Genomic DNA, 16,130 nt, shown 5'->3' on the forward strand with positions numbered 1-16,130 from the left:
ACACACACACAATCGAGTGCACACACACCGTAAGTAGAACACGAGTGGAAAAATCAAAAACAGCGACGCTGGGGCGCCTGCCTCTTGCAGAATGGGGGAATGAGATCTCGAGGAGGGTGTGGCCCCCACGGAGGTGGAGCAGGGGATACCCACTTGCATGCAGCGACAGCGGGAGAAACTGCAACGTGGCTGCAGCTGGCAAAGAAATGTGCCACCTATTTCTGCGCTTTTTTCCCATTTGTTCATTTTTTGCAGTTCTACCCATCGCTTTGACGACCATCGAGTCTTGTTGGGGAGCAGCTGGAAAACCAATACCAGCCCAATTTATCCAACCAGCCATATATCCATCAATCCGGGCCTGCATCTATCAATGCATCCAGCAAGGCATTCACCAATCCATTCATTTCCATAGAAATGTGCGAAGATTATATGTTTCGTCAAACGCGAAATTGCGCACGAATATGCCAGACCCTCCGCCGCTTTTTCCCCTTTCTCGGCCAACTCCAACTCCAACTGCAACTCCATCTCCAGCTCCATCTCCAACTGCAGCTCCAACTCCCCCAACTCCTGGCTCGGTGTCATGGTTGTTGGTCGGTGCCCGGGTGTGCACTGTTGAGCTGCTTGTTGTGCCTCTTTTTTTGGCCCGACGCAGCTGAAGCGGTTTTCGAGGCTGCCGCGCTAGTTTGGCTGCCATTGTGGTGGCATGGTGGCATGGTGGCTGGTGGCTTGGTGGCTGCAGCGAAAACGGGGCGTATGAGTGTCGTCAGCCATCTTACCCGCCACAGCTCTCTCCCTGAAGTTTTTTGGGCTTGGTTCGCTTCAGTTGGGTCTTGGCACCGGACTCCACTGGGGCACAAGTTGTGAAGGCTTCTGGTGATGAGCCATGCATTAGCACTCCGCTTGGAAGCAATTAATGTGGGCTGAGGTTTTGATTAGTTCATCCAGAAAGCCTCTTGGAGTGCCCTGTATTGTTCCATTTAAAAATTCAAAATCAAACTACTTCCACTCGAACATTCTGCTGTAAGACGTAGGAACGAATTTTGGGTGTTTGTCATCTTTGCAACTACAGAAATTATGAATACCTATGGTCAAATCAGCAAATAGCCAGACATATATGCAAAATTTTATACTTTCAAGTGGCGTGCGTGGCACTTGGCATACCTGACCCCTTGTTGAATGCTCCTTCCCACTCCCCGCAGCAATGTGCCATGATTGCTCCTTTCTGATGTTACGACCTTTCTCGTCACTTTGTTGTAAAGTGCCCCCTTCTGAGCATTTTTTCTCGCCGTGTGTTTAGGCCCATTGTGAACTGGGCTCTTCATTTCTACTACTGCTGCTCCCGGGGCTTAGTTACGGGTTTCGCTGCTGTTTTTTAGAGTAACAATTATTCCCTAACTGCACTTTAGCAGCGCAAATGTCAGGCCCACTGAGTGTTCATTATAAAATTCCATCGGCAGTTTCTTCAGCCTGGGTTTTCCGATTCCAAAAACAGCTGGGGAAAATCGTTCGATACCGGTGATGAGGAGATGGGGAGCTCCGTGGGGAGGGGGGAGAACACAGAGCGTATGCAAAGAATAGAAAAATTTATGACTGTGGCGAGGGCATTACGTGTCTGTCAAACATTTCCGCCAGAGGTTCCATGCTCCATGATGTTCGCCATCACGGAATACCAGCCAAATACACACTACAAAAAGCGCAAAAGTACAAAAAGTACAAAAACGTACAAAAAGTAAAAAACATTCTTATCTCGGGCGGTGTGTGCGCACAAGAAAAAGGAGTGCAAAGCCCGGCCCAAAGCCCAAAGCCTGGGGTTTGTGGAGGGGTAAGGGGATGGGGTAGGGGATGGGCTCCCAAGTCCGGATGACGTTAACCCACCATGGCCGCCATCATAGCCCCGCACGAAGCATTCGCGACTCACGTCCAATGCGCAGCGCGTTCTGATTCGCTTCGCTTTTTGCATGACTTGAGATCGTAAAAAATTCATATTTTTTCTCTCGTTTTTATTTTTTTTACTTTCGTGTTTTTTTTTCTGTTATTTTTCGACGGCTGCGTATGGGGCAGGCCGTGTTGCAGGAACCCAGCTTTTGCGGGCGTTTTCAGAGCCGGTCATAATATTTAACTCACCGCTCCCTCCCGAGGGTTGCTTTGGCTTTTGCTTTTGCTTTTCATTAGGTCTTGCTCCGTTCTGCGTCCTCCGCCATGTTGGCTGTGTCCAGTGGCAGGAGCAAGGAGCAGGGAACAGGGTGCAGGGAGCGGTGCGGGGCATCCACCATCTTGCCTCGGCTCATTTGGTTCGTTATTGCTCATTTCTTTCCCGGCCTCCAGATTAATGGGTGCGATAAGGTCGGCGTCCGCCAGTAGGTGTAGCCCATGCCAGGCCAAGTTCCAAGACCCCAAGCCCCAAACCCAAACCCATAGCCATACCTATACCCTCACCCATGTCCAAGGCGAAGTCCAGACGCCAGGAGGCTTCGGATCCAGCCATCCACCAACCCAATATGGTAGCCATCGCACATCGATCCCGCATGCCACGTTGGATTCCCTTCCGCGCCGTGGAATGAGCTGCCTTGGCCAAAACGAACCCAAAGGCACTGCCATTCCGCCCTGCCAATTTCTTCTCCTCTTCATTGCCCATTGACTTTGACTCTGGGCACGAAGTTCTTATCCACCGACAGAGATCTCCAGCCAATCCCGCCCCGATTTATGACTCACAACAAGGCTGAGCTTTGCTTATTTACCTGCAGATGGAGGCTGGAATGTTGAGACAGGCTCTTATTTGTTTAAGCTACACGAATTTCATATAAAACTTTCTACATTTAGCTTACTGACAGCTCAATCCTCGTGTTTAATTTGGCTAAGCTGCTGGATCGAATACTTTAGTACCAGTAAACAATCATAAGAAAGAAATATTCGACCAGTTTGCACCACTACTTACTACTTTCTACTATCGTTCTAAGATACTTTCGCAAACAGCGCTCATTTGTACATATTTATTGCTTCTGAACTACATAAGCTGAACTCTAAATATGTGTTTTGCTATGATCCCCACAAGGTCAACCCTGAAGATCTCAGCGATGTTGACCCAGTCCCAGTCTGGGTGCTCTGCGTCATGTGAGGTGACCGTGAAAGTCAATCCGCACAGCTTGTTTGCACAGCTGAAACTCCTGCGCTCATAAAAGCACATATCTCAATCCCCGGCATAATCAGTTGCCTCCATCATGTGGCGCCCTCTGCTTCTCCTCCAGCTCACCCAGCTGCTCCTTGCCCTGGCCAACGGACAGGTCCAGCCCAGAATCGTGGGCGGCACCACCACCACGCTCTCCGCCGTCGGTGGCTTCGTGGTGAACCTGCGCTACGACGGAACCTTCTACTGCGGCGGCTCCCTCGTGACCAGCAGGCACGTGGTCACGGCGGCCCACTGTCTCAAAGACAAGAAGGCGGGTCGCATAACTGTCCAGGGCGGAGTGAGCAAGCTGAGCCAGACGGGCGTCGTAAGAAACGTGGCCAAGTACTTCATCCCGAACAGCTACAGCAGCTCCAGCCTCAACTGGGACGTGGGCGTCATCAAGCTGCAGAGCGCCTTGACTGGCAGTGGCATCACCACCATTTCGCTCTGCCAGGTGCAGTGGAACCCGGGCGACTACATGCGCGTCTCCGGCTGGGGCACCACGCGGTACGGCAACTCCAACCCCTCCAACCAGCTGCGCACCGTGAGCATCCAGCTGATCCGCAAGAAGGTGTGCCAGAAGGCCTACCAGGGAAGGGACACCCTCACCGCCTCCACCTTCTGCGCCCGCAGTGGCGGCAAGGACAGCTGCTCCGGCGACTCGGGCGGCGGGGCGATCTTCAAGAACCAGCTCTGCGGCATCGTCTCCTGGGGACTGGGCTGCGCCAACGCCAAGTATCCCGGCGTCTACACCAGCGTCCGTCGGGTGCGCAGCTTCATCCTCAGCTCCATCAAGAAGTGAGAGCAGAAGTGGGCAATCAAGGGAGTGGGCTCGCCGGAAGCCACAGCTATTAATAGTTAGTTAAAATATTAATTAAAAATCGTTAGTGCAAGTGCTCATGCTCCTCGCCTGTCGTCAGGAAGTCGGGAAGTCCTCGGACCGGATGGGCGACTGCAGATTGGCGATGGGCCAATGAAGATATCACCCATCTGCTTTGTGGCCTTGCCGCATGTAAATTGGTGGGCAATGCACAGTGAGCGAAAACTATGCCAAAATGCTGAAACATGTATGTTACTTAGATAGTTCAGTTTAAGAAACTATACTATAAAATGTCTTCAATGACTTTAACAATTAGCTGAAATATAGATAAGTTGAAGGAGGAAGCCTTTACGATCTCGAAGTACACCAGCACTAAGTGGAACCTTTGTCCAAGGTACGCTGGACAAGGGCCAAGGGCCTCTTCATACCGATCGATGATGAGTGGCCACTTCCGAGTGTTGACTTTGTTGTCGCGCGCTAATTTATAGCGATTGCTAGGCTTGATTTGCATTGATTGGGCGCTGGTCAGGAGGATGGAAGGTTCCTGCACCGCAGCGGAAGGAAGCACTGAGTGGGCAAGTGCTGACCACCATCGGAGCACGGGTCAGTCCAAGTCAGCCAGCTTTCATATCCCGTCCGCCGCTGATTGCCAGCAATTCCATCTAAATTAAGTGCAGTTAAAGCGCCACTTAACACGTGCTCTGCAGCTGGAGCGCCTTCTCATATGGAGCGATCTGGTGACAACAGCAGATCCCGCACCAGATCCAGTGGATCGAGCGGATCGAGCTCATTTGTGTAATTGCGAGGTGACGGTGACCCGCTCGAACCAATGAGTGCGTTTAGATGAAACCATAATTAATGAAACTATAATGTGGCCGACAATGTGGCGATTTCCATAACGGTGGTGCACCGCAAGCGGACTAATCAATCGCTGCTATCATCAATTGCCGCAATTCAGAGTGCATTTCTTCGGTTTAATGAGCTCCCGTTTGATTGAGCACTTAATGGGTTCGCTATTAATGCTGCCCCATGGTGGACATCACCTATCACCTGCAAGCGGGTCACCTTTCGCAGGAGGGTCAAAAGCCAAGTGTGATTCCATTCAATTTGTGCTAAGTAGTCCCTGAACCGAAAATAAATTGTAATTGCGGCGAAAAGCTTTCTCATCCAAGCCCACATCAACATTGAAATCCATCGACAGATTGACAGCCACAAATACACGAATTAGCCAAGGCCTGAATGGCTGAGAATGGCCGAGAATGGCTGTGAATGGGCCAGAATAGGTGGAAACGAGCCAAGTTCCACGGCTAATCAGCTAGCCAAATTATTATTATTAAACTCGTTCGCTCATGCCGGCCAATTAGCATTCTGACGGCTTCTACTGTTCGACTGCTGGCCAGAACCAATAAAAGATTGAACAAAACTTTTGCCGTGGCACATCGACAATTGAAGTGCAATTAGGCTGCAGCCAGTTGGGGCAGGTGGGGCAGGTGGGACAGTCACCGCGCTGCGGTCGCTTATTAGTTTATTACATCAACAGCAAATCTCAACAAACGCTAATTAAGACACAAATAATCGAACGTGCCAACACTGAAAGCCAATAACAAGCCACACTGTATGCCCAGGGGTAGTTCCCCGATCCGAGACCTTCGATATGGCCAAGTTTGAGCCACCGCCGCCACCCAAGGGGTGGTTGTCGTCGGCGGTGGCTTATGGCTCTGTAGGGGCGGAACCGGCCGCCCAATAAAGTTGTCCCGGCCAAAGGACACTCCAGCAACTCGGCAAAGGACCCGGCAAAGGCCTGGAGTTTTATCGGTGGTGACAACTTGGCTTCAACCAGACAGGAAATGGTTAGAATTTATGTGCTGATAGAACTTCACAAGCTATAAATGTATCTTTCTGTTTATTGAAATTGTAGTTATACAGACTTATTCCTCGAAAATTGGAAAGAGAGCAACATTATGCCTAAATGCTCCTCTTCATCTTTTGGCCCAGACATTCTACTTGAGTTACAGCGATGAAAAACTGGGTCCTTGCAACTAAGGGTCGATACAGTTCAGTCAGCACTGGCGTCGTAGCTCCAGGATTTTGGCCTCTTTTGGGCTTGCGTGAGTAGTCGGCGTGGAACCGGGATTCGAAATGGAAGTGGCTCTGGAGTTGGGCCACCCACGGCCTGCGGTATTTGAACGACACGCCCAAGTTGTCCAACCTGCATTGGCAAAGGGCCAACTAAAACATGGAAAACCGAAAGGGCGCCGCGGCAGGGGGCTCACTGTACAGGCTAACCCTCGGAGGGAAAACCAACCACCGCGCAGCGAGCGACCGCAGCCGCAACCTGTAAAAAGTAAACAGCACGGGGTGGGAGGGGGAGGGGGAGTGGTGATGGGGTGGGGGTCAGGGGTCACAAAGGTAAGGGGTGGCTGTTGTAATTCCTGCGCCGGTGTGCGTGTGAGTGTCGGTGCGGCAATGGCGCGCAATGGCTTGAAAACGTAACCGCAAATGTGGCGGCGGTGGAAGCGGCAGTGGCAGTGGAAGTGGAAGGGGGAGTGGAAGCGGGAGCGGTTTTCCGGGAGCGGGAGAGGGAGCGGGAACAGGAGCGGTGACAGGAACAGGCGTTTGTTCATGTAGTCCGGCTGTCTCTGTGTGTGTCTGTTTGTTCGTGTGTGTATTTGTGTGTAGGTGTCCTCACAAAAGGGACCTTCGCTGCGCAGGGAAGGAGGAGTGGGTGCTGAATCTTTTGCCGTTCTTCGGGGACCTCCGCCGGAACGGAAGTGAATGGCACATTATGTTGCCGCTGCTTGACGTGGTCGTGTTGTTGGACTGCTGTCGTCATCCGGCCGGGGTCGAAAGCCCTGCTGCGGGGTGGTAATTGGATGGGCAGACCCGGGAGGACGTTCTCCGGCTCTGTGTGTGCTTGCCATTATGTACTTGTACGCATTAGAGCGACATAATGCTGCCCTTCTCCGGCCGGCCATCCAAACTGTGTAAGACCAAGAGACCAAGACGGGGCTCCAAGTTGGGACTCCAAGCTCGGCTGCATTGCGGTTAAAGTTTCTTCCAGACTCCCGAAGGATGGAAACTCTGCTTTTTTGGAGCGACATTTCCACAGACCCACTTGGGTTCCGAACGGGAGTGGGAATGGAAGTGGGACTGGGAGTGGGACTGGGAGTGGGACTGGGAGTGGGACAGACGGCAACATTGTCATCATCAAAATCCCATTAGCAACCTATTCAAATGCGTTCGAGTGTAAAACAAGCCACATTCAATGCACGCACACCACCCACCACACACCACACACACACACCACACACACACGGAGTAGAATTCGACGTTCGAGTCATTCATTTACCGAGGCGACATTACGCATCCGTTTGTCCGATTCCATGGGCATCAGCTCCTCCCACCTTCCTCAACCCTTGACCAGTCCACCAGCCACCCAGGCATCCCTCCAATTTGCATGGATTCGGGTCGGGTGAAGCGAGATCCTTTAAAATCAATGGCAATGCTAGCCTACTTATAGGCCCGGTCCACAGCCACCCGATGCCAGCCGCTCCTGTGGAGTCAATCATCCAATCACCCGTCCGTTGATTCCAATTACAAATCCAAATTTCGACCCCCCCTCCGCCGCCCACCCTCGCAAATGTGGAGCACTCAAATTAGCATTTGGCTTGGAGGTGGAGCCCGTATCTTGTACACATATGTGTGTACACATGGACACTGCGTCCAATGTGTCCAATATTTTTACCATTTCTATGCATGATTTGTAGTGGGCTGCCCACTGGACTCTCTAATTTGTAAATTTGGTTATTGGGCCGGGCCAAATGCGATGATTAGCTCTCCAGTTTCGAGAGGTGCTCGCAGTTGGTTGGATAAGCATGCAGCAGGGAATCTGCTCAGGTAATGGGATTATTAGCTGCAGTGAAAGGATTCCATTTCATGTATATCTCTGCCATCGCTTATATATATTTCTATGTTCAGATATGTTGAAACGAAAGTTTCTTGAATTGTACCTAATGTACTTCTGGCTTAAGCAAATTGAAGAAAGCTGAGCTTCAAACGGAATGGAAGAACTACTATTGGTAGCATAGCAAATAGTTATAACTTGTACATAGTCATATTCAGTATATCTGGAATACTATGTGTCATTTGTGAACACTTAGTAAATTAAGCATTCAGTTGGCTCAAATCAGACCTGATCAACACATAAAATGGGATACAATCGGAAGTCGAAGAAAAGCGGCCTAGGTAAGCGTATCCAGTGGCATATGATTTTTATTGACCTTTATTTTATTTACCTTTTATTTACCTCTCTAATAACAACAATCTATGATTGTGGGATTGGATTATCGCTCTGATAATAACAATAATCTTTCTGTAGTGAAACCACAATATGTACATCTGAAATCCATCCGCCTCGAACAGTGCAATCATCATCGAGGAAACACAATTGAATGGATTGCCTAACGATCCCATTGACGACGCTCTGTGTGTCAAGAAGACGCGTTATCGCGGCGACATCCAGCCAGCGACCCTGAAAAGCTGAAAGCTGAAAGGCTTTAAAGCGAATTAGTAGACCGCACGCGTACGCCCACCCACCCCACCAATCCCATCTCATCCATACCGCCCTTTCCACCCACCTCATCCATTTCGCCACCCACCAACTGCCAACCGCCCAAGTCGCATCCACACTGACGAGCAATTGTTGATTGCAGGGTCACAGGAGCAGCGTCATCGGGCAAAGAGCGGAATCAGCAGGAGCATGTGCCGAAGGTCCTTGGGCGGAGTTCCTGCCATCCCGCTTGCTCTCGTGGCCGCCGCCCTGCTCCTGGGGTGGCCCGCCTATCTCTGCGCTCCTCGCTCCCGCGGCGAATGGCATATGCGTGCGATTTTGATTTTTATTTGATTTGATTGCGGCGTCAACTTAATTAAGCGACCAACTACCAACAATGGCCAGCAAATTGAAACAGCAGTCGGGCATTTGAAGTTCAGTTCCTCGTTCGCCGAAGGGCAGTGGGGTTGTTGGGCAGAGGGGGTTGGGGAGGGCTTGGTGGCACGGCAAGACATTTGTAATTCCTTTTATTCCGCTGCCGCCAAAAGTCATTGAAACGTGTAATCTGCAGCACGTGCGCTGCGCGGCAGGACGAGTCCTGGCTGATTTTCAAGTCAGTCCGACTGTCTCGATGCGACTTTAAAGGATGCCCGACTAACTCAGGGCATCCCGCATCCTGCGGGGGCGGAGGTGCAATTAGTTGGCGGCACAGGTTGCCTCCTACCGGATGAGCGGACAAGGACGAGGATGCGCGCCAGGATGAGCGGATGAGCAGGAATTCGGCTGCCACCGACGTGGTCGCCGCCTCCGTGTAATTAGTGTCAGTTGCGAAGTCACATTTGGCCGCCCTTTGTAGTTGTAGCTGTAGTTGTTGTTACAGACCACTGGCGGTGCTGCACTCGGCCACGCCCCCGAAGGCCGACTGGACGCTCCTGCCCAAGATGGACGATGTGCCGCAGGACCTGCCCCCGCCTCTTCCTCTCCCTTCCCTGCTCATTCATGCATCCGTCCGGATAATTATTATAATTACCTGCGTGAGTGTAGGTTTCCATAGACCAAAAAGGGAAAACACAACATTTTAAAACAGAAAATCCCGCAGCAGCAGGCCACAGTGGCACTCGATCGTTGAAATTTAGTGATAGGTATAATATAATAACTAAACTATATCTTATAGGTGAAGCAACAACTTAACAGTCTGCATTTTGAGCTATACCAACACAAACCTCATAGAAAGTACTTTACTTCGTAATTATTTTATTCTTTGACACCTTATTGTTTTTTCCGAAATAGTTGGCCTTTGATCTCAATGATGAAACTACTTTGTTGCGTTAAGGAATCCTCCCCTTGTTGTCCAATGAAGCGATTATGCACTCGAATAGCTTGCCAAATGCAAGTCAATGCAATCTTAAGTAGGCATCTATGCCCGATCCGAGTAGATTTTATCTGGCTTCTGACCACTGTGCCTGGCGGCAAGTAACAAAGGTCCAGCACCAAGGACCCGTTTCTGTGTCATTGTCTCGGGTCCTGCTCGTCCTCCTCCTGCCTCTTCCCCTTCCTCTCCCTCTAATCATCCTCCTATTGTCGGCTGCCTGCGTGCACTTGGCACTTGGAAAGTGCTGTGTGTGTGTGTGGGAGTGTGTGTGTGGGAGTGCGTGTCTGTAATTATCCGCCGCTAATAATATTCAAATAGCTCCTAAACATATCCGCTGCGATACTGGCTAAGCGCAGCCATTGTGTCTAATTGCAGGGGCCGAAAAAGATAAAACGGATCGGGCGAGTGGAACTCGGTCAGAACGCAGATGCAGTTGGCCGATAGGCAGTGGACCCTGGAGACCGGAATCCGAAGGCCCTATCGATGCAGTGCTTGTCGCCAAAAAGGTTAATAAACCACGCGGAAAACCTCTCGGCTTGGTCGCTTGGTCAGCAGTTCGTCAGGCCGAATAACTGGCCAGGAACTGGGAACTTAACCAAGGAACCAAGGCACCGAGGAACCGCTAACAAACCGCGGAGGCACGAGAAATTCTTTTCGTGCCGCGGCACTGAGAAACGCCAGCGGGAATCCTCCGCGTTCGCATTCGCATTCGCGGCTTTGAAGTGCTGCCGCCGGTCGAGAGATGAGATGTCAACGTGGTCAGTGGCCAGCCAGCCAGCCAGCCATCCAGCCAGACGAGTGGCCCGAAATTATTTTATTTTCCCCTACCTTCTGCCTGCTGCTCTCTGTTTTCTGTTTTCCCTCGCTGCAACTGAAAGTTTGCATTCCACTTGTTTGTTGTTAACAAAACGCCGTCCGCGGCCACAAAGGAAATTCTCACCATTCCCCTCGGCAGCGACGTTTGATTGGGATTTGAAGTTGAAGCTAAAGCTGAAGCTGCAGCTGAAGTTGACCGGCAGCTGGAGAAGAAGACAAGAACTGGTTGCCACTGCCACTGCCACTGCCACTGCCCTGGCACTGCAGTCCAGTCCCGTGAATGGCTGGAGGATCAGCCCGGAGGAAGAGCTCTGAATGAATGCTGGCTAAATAGCTTTCGACAGGCGTGAGTACATGCGGTGGAGCCGCCAGAACACGACCGATCATCTCATCCCATCCCATTCCATTCCATCCCATCCATCGCAGCTCATCTCATCTCATTGCTGGGACGCGGATTGGCTTTCAGCCGGCGTTGTGACACCATTGACGGCCCAGTGCCGAACTGCCGCTCTTGGTTGCAGGCACTCACAGAAACTTAGTACTTCACTAGGAAACTCGCAATGAATGAAGACTGAGTATAATAATCATAAGTCAAATGGTTTTTTCTGTATATATTACTTTCGATTAGAACATCTTAGCTACAACCTTAACTCCAACTTCTATATTAAAGCACTTAAGCGAATTGTGTTTACAAGACATCAAAGATCTTAGTCGAGACAAGACTTCAGTAGTTTTGGGGAAATCCCCATGCACAATTTTCAAACTTCCGAATTAATTTGCTGCGAGTGTACTTGCAGCTTCGATTGGCGTTGCAATTGACTCCAACGCTGACGCGTAGGCATTGCAGCACGTTCCTTGAGGAGGAGGAGGAGGTGGCAAGGGGGCGTCCAGGGAACGCACAAGGCCAGCTGTAACCGTACTCCTCCTTTGTTCCGCCGGCGGGAACATTTGAAAAATGTCACATAGTTCGGCGACTGAAAGAAGTGGATGCCAGTGGATCAGGAGGAGGAGGAGGCGCAGGAGGAGCCCCATCCCGCCCAGCGCGGCGGCTAATGACTCTGTTCTTGCGCCGACACCTGACCAAGCCCATGTGACTTCTGTCCTGACTGCGACTGGCCGGCTAACTGGCTAACTGGCAAACTGGGTAACTGGCCAACTTGTTCGCACGCCAAAACCGACAAAAGCGACGACGGGCATCAATTAAAGCGTAAAGCGTAATTAATTTATTAGGCACTGAAAGTGTCGCTAGTTGGCCAATCGACAGCCAATTGAGGTGCTCGAGGGCATTTTAAGGTAGCTCGTAGCTGGAGTCGTATGGTGTCGTATGTGATGGGTATGGTTGAGCCTTCCAGAGGCTTTCTATGCTTTAAACGCGGTTTGTAGCCAATAAGAAGGGGACTCCACAAATTGAAGTCCTGCTTGAGTGCGTGTTACCCGTTTGCAACCGGTTCACTGCTTCGCCTGCTTGCGCACTGCAGTACACTGCTTGCGCACTGCATTGGCGCCAACTTCAAATTAAAGTCCAATCCATGGTGTCACATTTAACGCACACGTTTCCGTATTTTCACCGCAAATATTCTATTTTACAATTTAAATTTTTGTCGAAAATGCATAAATGTAAATAGTACACATTACTTTGGTATCGTGCCATGCCATTCGCCATCAACTTATGGCTTCATTATTTTTTCACCGATTTCGCCCATTAAATTTAAGGGCCAAAACCTTTCAAGCTAATTATATCGGCGATGCTTCGAAACGGAATTGAATATCAAACGACGGCACTTCCTAGAATAAAATGCAAAGACAGTACCGGGTATTTCCCAGAAATGGTGGGGGAATCGCAGCACGTTGCACATGACTTTTATTATGAAAATTATCCATAAGCAATGCGGACTGGACAATGCAAATTGCCATAATTGGGCGTCAATATTTGAACAAGTTTATGACTTCCCCGCATTATGAAATCCTTCAAGGGGCTGAAAAGAAAACGGGGATAGTAGGGATGGTGGAAAGATGGCAGGCACACACAATTGCGTTAATAATTCAAGCAAATTGAATTCGAATCCGAGTCCGACTTCGAACTGCGACTACGCACTGTCGCGTCACGGGAAATGCAGCACCAGGTCGCAGATCCCCGCCGATGTTATGTCAAGTCAGCTGAATTATTCAGAATCCCGCAGAGCGGACGGCGGACAGAGGACAGGGGACACCTGTCCAGCGTTCGTCCAAGTATGGCCGGAGTAATTATAGCCACGACTGCCCGAATCCATTTCCATATCCATATGCATATGCATATAGTCGCCGGCAATCCGAACCAAGTCAAGGCAATTTACTAAATCGTTGTCAGCGAAATTTTGTTGACATTCTAATGAGCCAAAGAACCGATTGGATTCGATTCGCTGATGGCTCCGCTGTGACAGTTTGTACCGCAATAATTTCAGCAATTTGGTGGCCCGACTTTGGCTCCGGGATGCGTATGCTAAGGCTAACCATGAAATGATTGCGCCAAATCGACGCAAACCAGAAAGCTGAAGAGCGTAAAGCGATCTTCCAGATCACAACCACGACCACAGCCCACTTTGCGGGCAAAGCAAAAACCCGGCCAGAATCCAAATCACATCGGCCACTCCACTTAAGTGTAATCACAGTCGCAGGTCGAAGCCGAGTCGAACTCGAGTGGAAATGGAAGTCGGAGTTGGAGTCGGAGTCGGAGTCCCGAAGAGGAGGAGGAGGAGTATGGCACACTCCAAGCGCAACAATTGCAGCTCATTACGATCGTCATCGTCCTCAGAGCATTATCATTATATCTTATTCGATCTTAAGCGGTTGCACAGGAGGAGGAGGAAGAGGAGGGAGGGGATCCAACTGGACACACGACAGGAACGAGTCCTCAATTTCGGCCTCAGCCGAAATTTGTTGCACCAATAGAGCGTGGCGGCGAAAGGGGAAAGACACCTAAATTGCTCTTGGCCCGCTCGGCGGACCACCTCAATTGGCACTTGGCGCCAAATTTGATTTGGATTTCACTTTCCTCCCAATTGCCGTCGATTTCGTAGGCTCATTTCGAAGGGGATCGGCGTGGTGATGGGTGATTCAGGGGCGTCTGTAGAGCTGGGACAGATCACTTCAGAGTCTGTGTATGCGTGGGCTGGGATACTCTTACTCTCACTGTTACTTTCCGAGCGAGCGGACCTAATTGAGTCATTAGCTGCGGGTGACCTACGCGCACTCCATTTGCTACGCCCCCACCAGTCGCCAGCCTGTGGAGTGGGCACTCCACATCCATGCCATTTATCCCATCCCCACCTGCAGCCTCGCAAATCAACACCTCGTGGAGATCGGGCGGGCGCAGCCAAATGATTCTGCACATCAATTTCTCACGCACTAAGTGAGCCACTTAGCGCACATCAAAAATCAATAATCGATTAAATAATTAGAAAATTGTGAAAATTACTGTAATTTTGAAATCAATTCGATGCATGCGACCACGTCGATCGTCGGGTGTCAAACCAAAGTCTCGTCTCATCTCATCTCGTCTCGTCTCGGCCGGAGCATAAATAATCACATTATAATAAAATAATGCAATGCCCTCGAAGGAGCTGAGGCATATCCCTTATCCCAGATTCCAGATTCAATTTAAATGGAAAACACTTTCCTACGGACCAGGACCAAGTCGCTCCAATTAATATTCGCGGCGTGCCGCGATCACCGCGAGCTGATAAAGTGCGGCTCATATATTTTGTCATAAATTTCAAACGCGCTCGACAGCTGCTCGACTCATCAATCAGCCCCAGTCCAACTTGAGTTCCAGCTCCAGCTCCAACTCCAGCTCCTCGTCCACTCCAGATTCGATCCGATCCGATCCAAACCCAACTGGAGTACGTGGAGCGTGCGGACTTTGGCAAACACTCGATTAAAATCAACTTCAATTTGTAATAAATCAAAAGTCCTATCAAAAGCGTATCCGCGGAACATCACGAGCCGATCGGGGCACCCAAAAGGGCTGCTCTGCTCTGCGGAGGAGGAGGAGGTTTGTCCCGGACCAATGAAGAAATTTTGGCCAGCCATGTGGCTCCACATCCCCATCCCGGTTAGGCCCGAATGATGAATGGTTATTGATTCGAGGGAATCGCGACCGCCCTCTTTCGGTTCCTCAGTCCATCGTCGCCAGCAGTTGGACAGTTTGTAGGCAAATTGTAGGTGGGCCAATCCCCATAGCTGTCCAGCATTCTGAAGATTTTAATAACACCTCCAACAGAGTTGCAGAATCCGTAGAAACCTCAATGATATCTCATATGGAACATGAGATTCGTAAAGGTGCCAAGTAATTGCGACATTGGTTCAGCAATGCTCATGCTGCAGTAATAGGTATAAGTAGTAATTGAATAGTAAGTGAGTATCCCTGATTATGACATGTGTAATGAACCAAAGACGCCCCGGGTTCTGTCATTTCATGAGTGGAAGCGGTACTGGCCTATGATTACGGCAACGAGCTCCACGGGGAATTAAATCTAGAATCGAAACTGAAAACTGAGAACTGAGAACTGCGAACTGAAACCGAAACCTGTCGTGGCGAACAACTCATCAAACAGACACTCAATAAAAATGTCAGAAGCGGTTATTGTTATTGTTATTATCTGTTGGCTATGCAACTAAATGCAACTATATGCAACTATATGGCCGTTCATGCATCCAGATATGCGATGGCTTTTATCGGCCGAGTGTCGGCGTTGATTTGCGGACTGACTTGATCGTGTTCGTGGCGGGACTTGCATTCACATGAGTCATGGGCTGCGGCTGTCGAGATGTCGTGAGCTGAGCTGCTTTTATTTTGCTTTGCATTTGTGAGCCAAAGGAGCTCGAGTGGAGTGTGGTGTGTGGTGTGCTATGTGGCAGTTGGTTATCTTGGCACGAAACGTGGCTGCGACTCTGGGCTGTCGAATGCCAATTGCAATGTGAAATGTTGCCTTACAAAATGCCGCGCGTCAATATGCAAAATACATGCCACGAGAATCAACGGCGAATGGCGACGGCAACTTCCACAAAGCCAAATTGAATTGCAACCCCAGGGCAGTGGCTGTAGATGTGGTTGTACTATAGGTGCAGCTATAGACGTGGCTGTGGATGTGGCTAGTACGCTGGATGGGAGGAAACGAGACCGCCAAGCCACCGAACGAACGAGCCAAAGAGTTCTGGCCTTAGCTATAGGTATAGGAAGGAGGTATAGGCAAAGCTAACCGAAAGTGAAAAATAAAGTAGGGGGAGTTCCTCGGAAAAGCGGGTGGAACGACTGACTGGGGGAGAGCGGAAAATGCGGCACGATTCCGTGTGATTTCTTTCCTTGAGCGATTGCGGCCATCGAATATGGCAACGTCATCGCAGCAGCTCTTAACCCTTTAAAAACAAA

General features: G+C 50.2%; 1 protein-coding gene across 1 annotated transcript; it reads left to right on the forward strand.

Moving 5' to 3' along the window:
* Window positions 1–3,218: 3,218 nt before the first annotated feature.
* On the forward strand, window positions 3,219–3,968 carry LOC6532128 (seminase). Its single transcript, XM_002092868.3, has one exon. It carries the CDS (start codon window positions 3,219–3,221, stop codon window positions 3,966–3,968), a length of 750 nt encoding a protein of 249 aa, XP_002092904.1.
* Window positions 3,969–16,130: the final 12,162 nt, after the last annotated feature.

The sequence above is a fragment of the Drosophila yakuba genome, chromosome 2R (genome assembly GCF_016746365.2).
Source record: "Drosophila yakuba strain Tai18E2 chromosome 2R, Prin_Dyak_Tai18E2_2.1, whole genome shotgun sequence".
NCBI lineage: Eukaryota > Metazoa > Arthropoda > Insecta > Diptera > Drosophilidae > Drosophila > Drosophila yakuba.

Excerpts from the sequence above, each read along its gene's own strand:
- LOC6532128 (XM_002092868.3), top strand. The coding sequence starts at position 3,219 with ATGTGGCGCCCTCTGCTTCTCCTCCAGCTCACCCAGCTGCTCCTTGCC.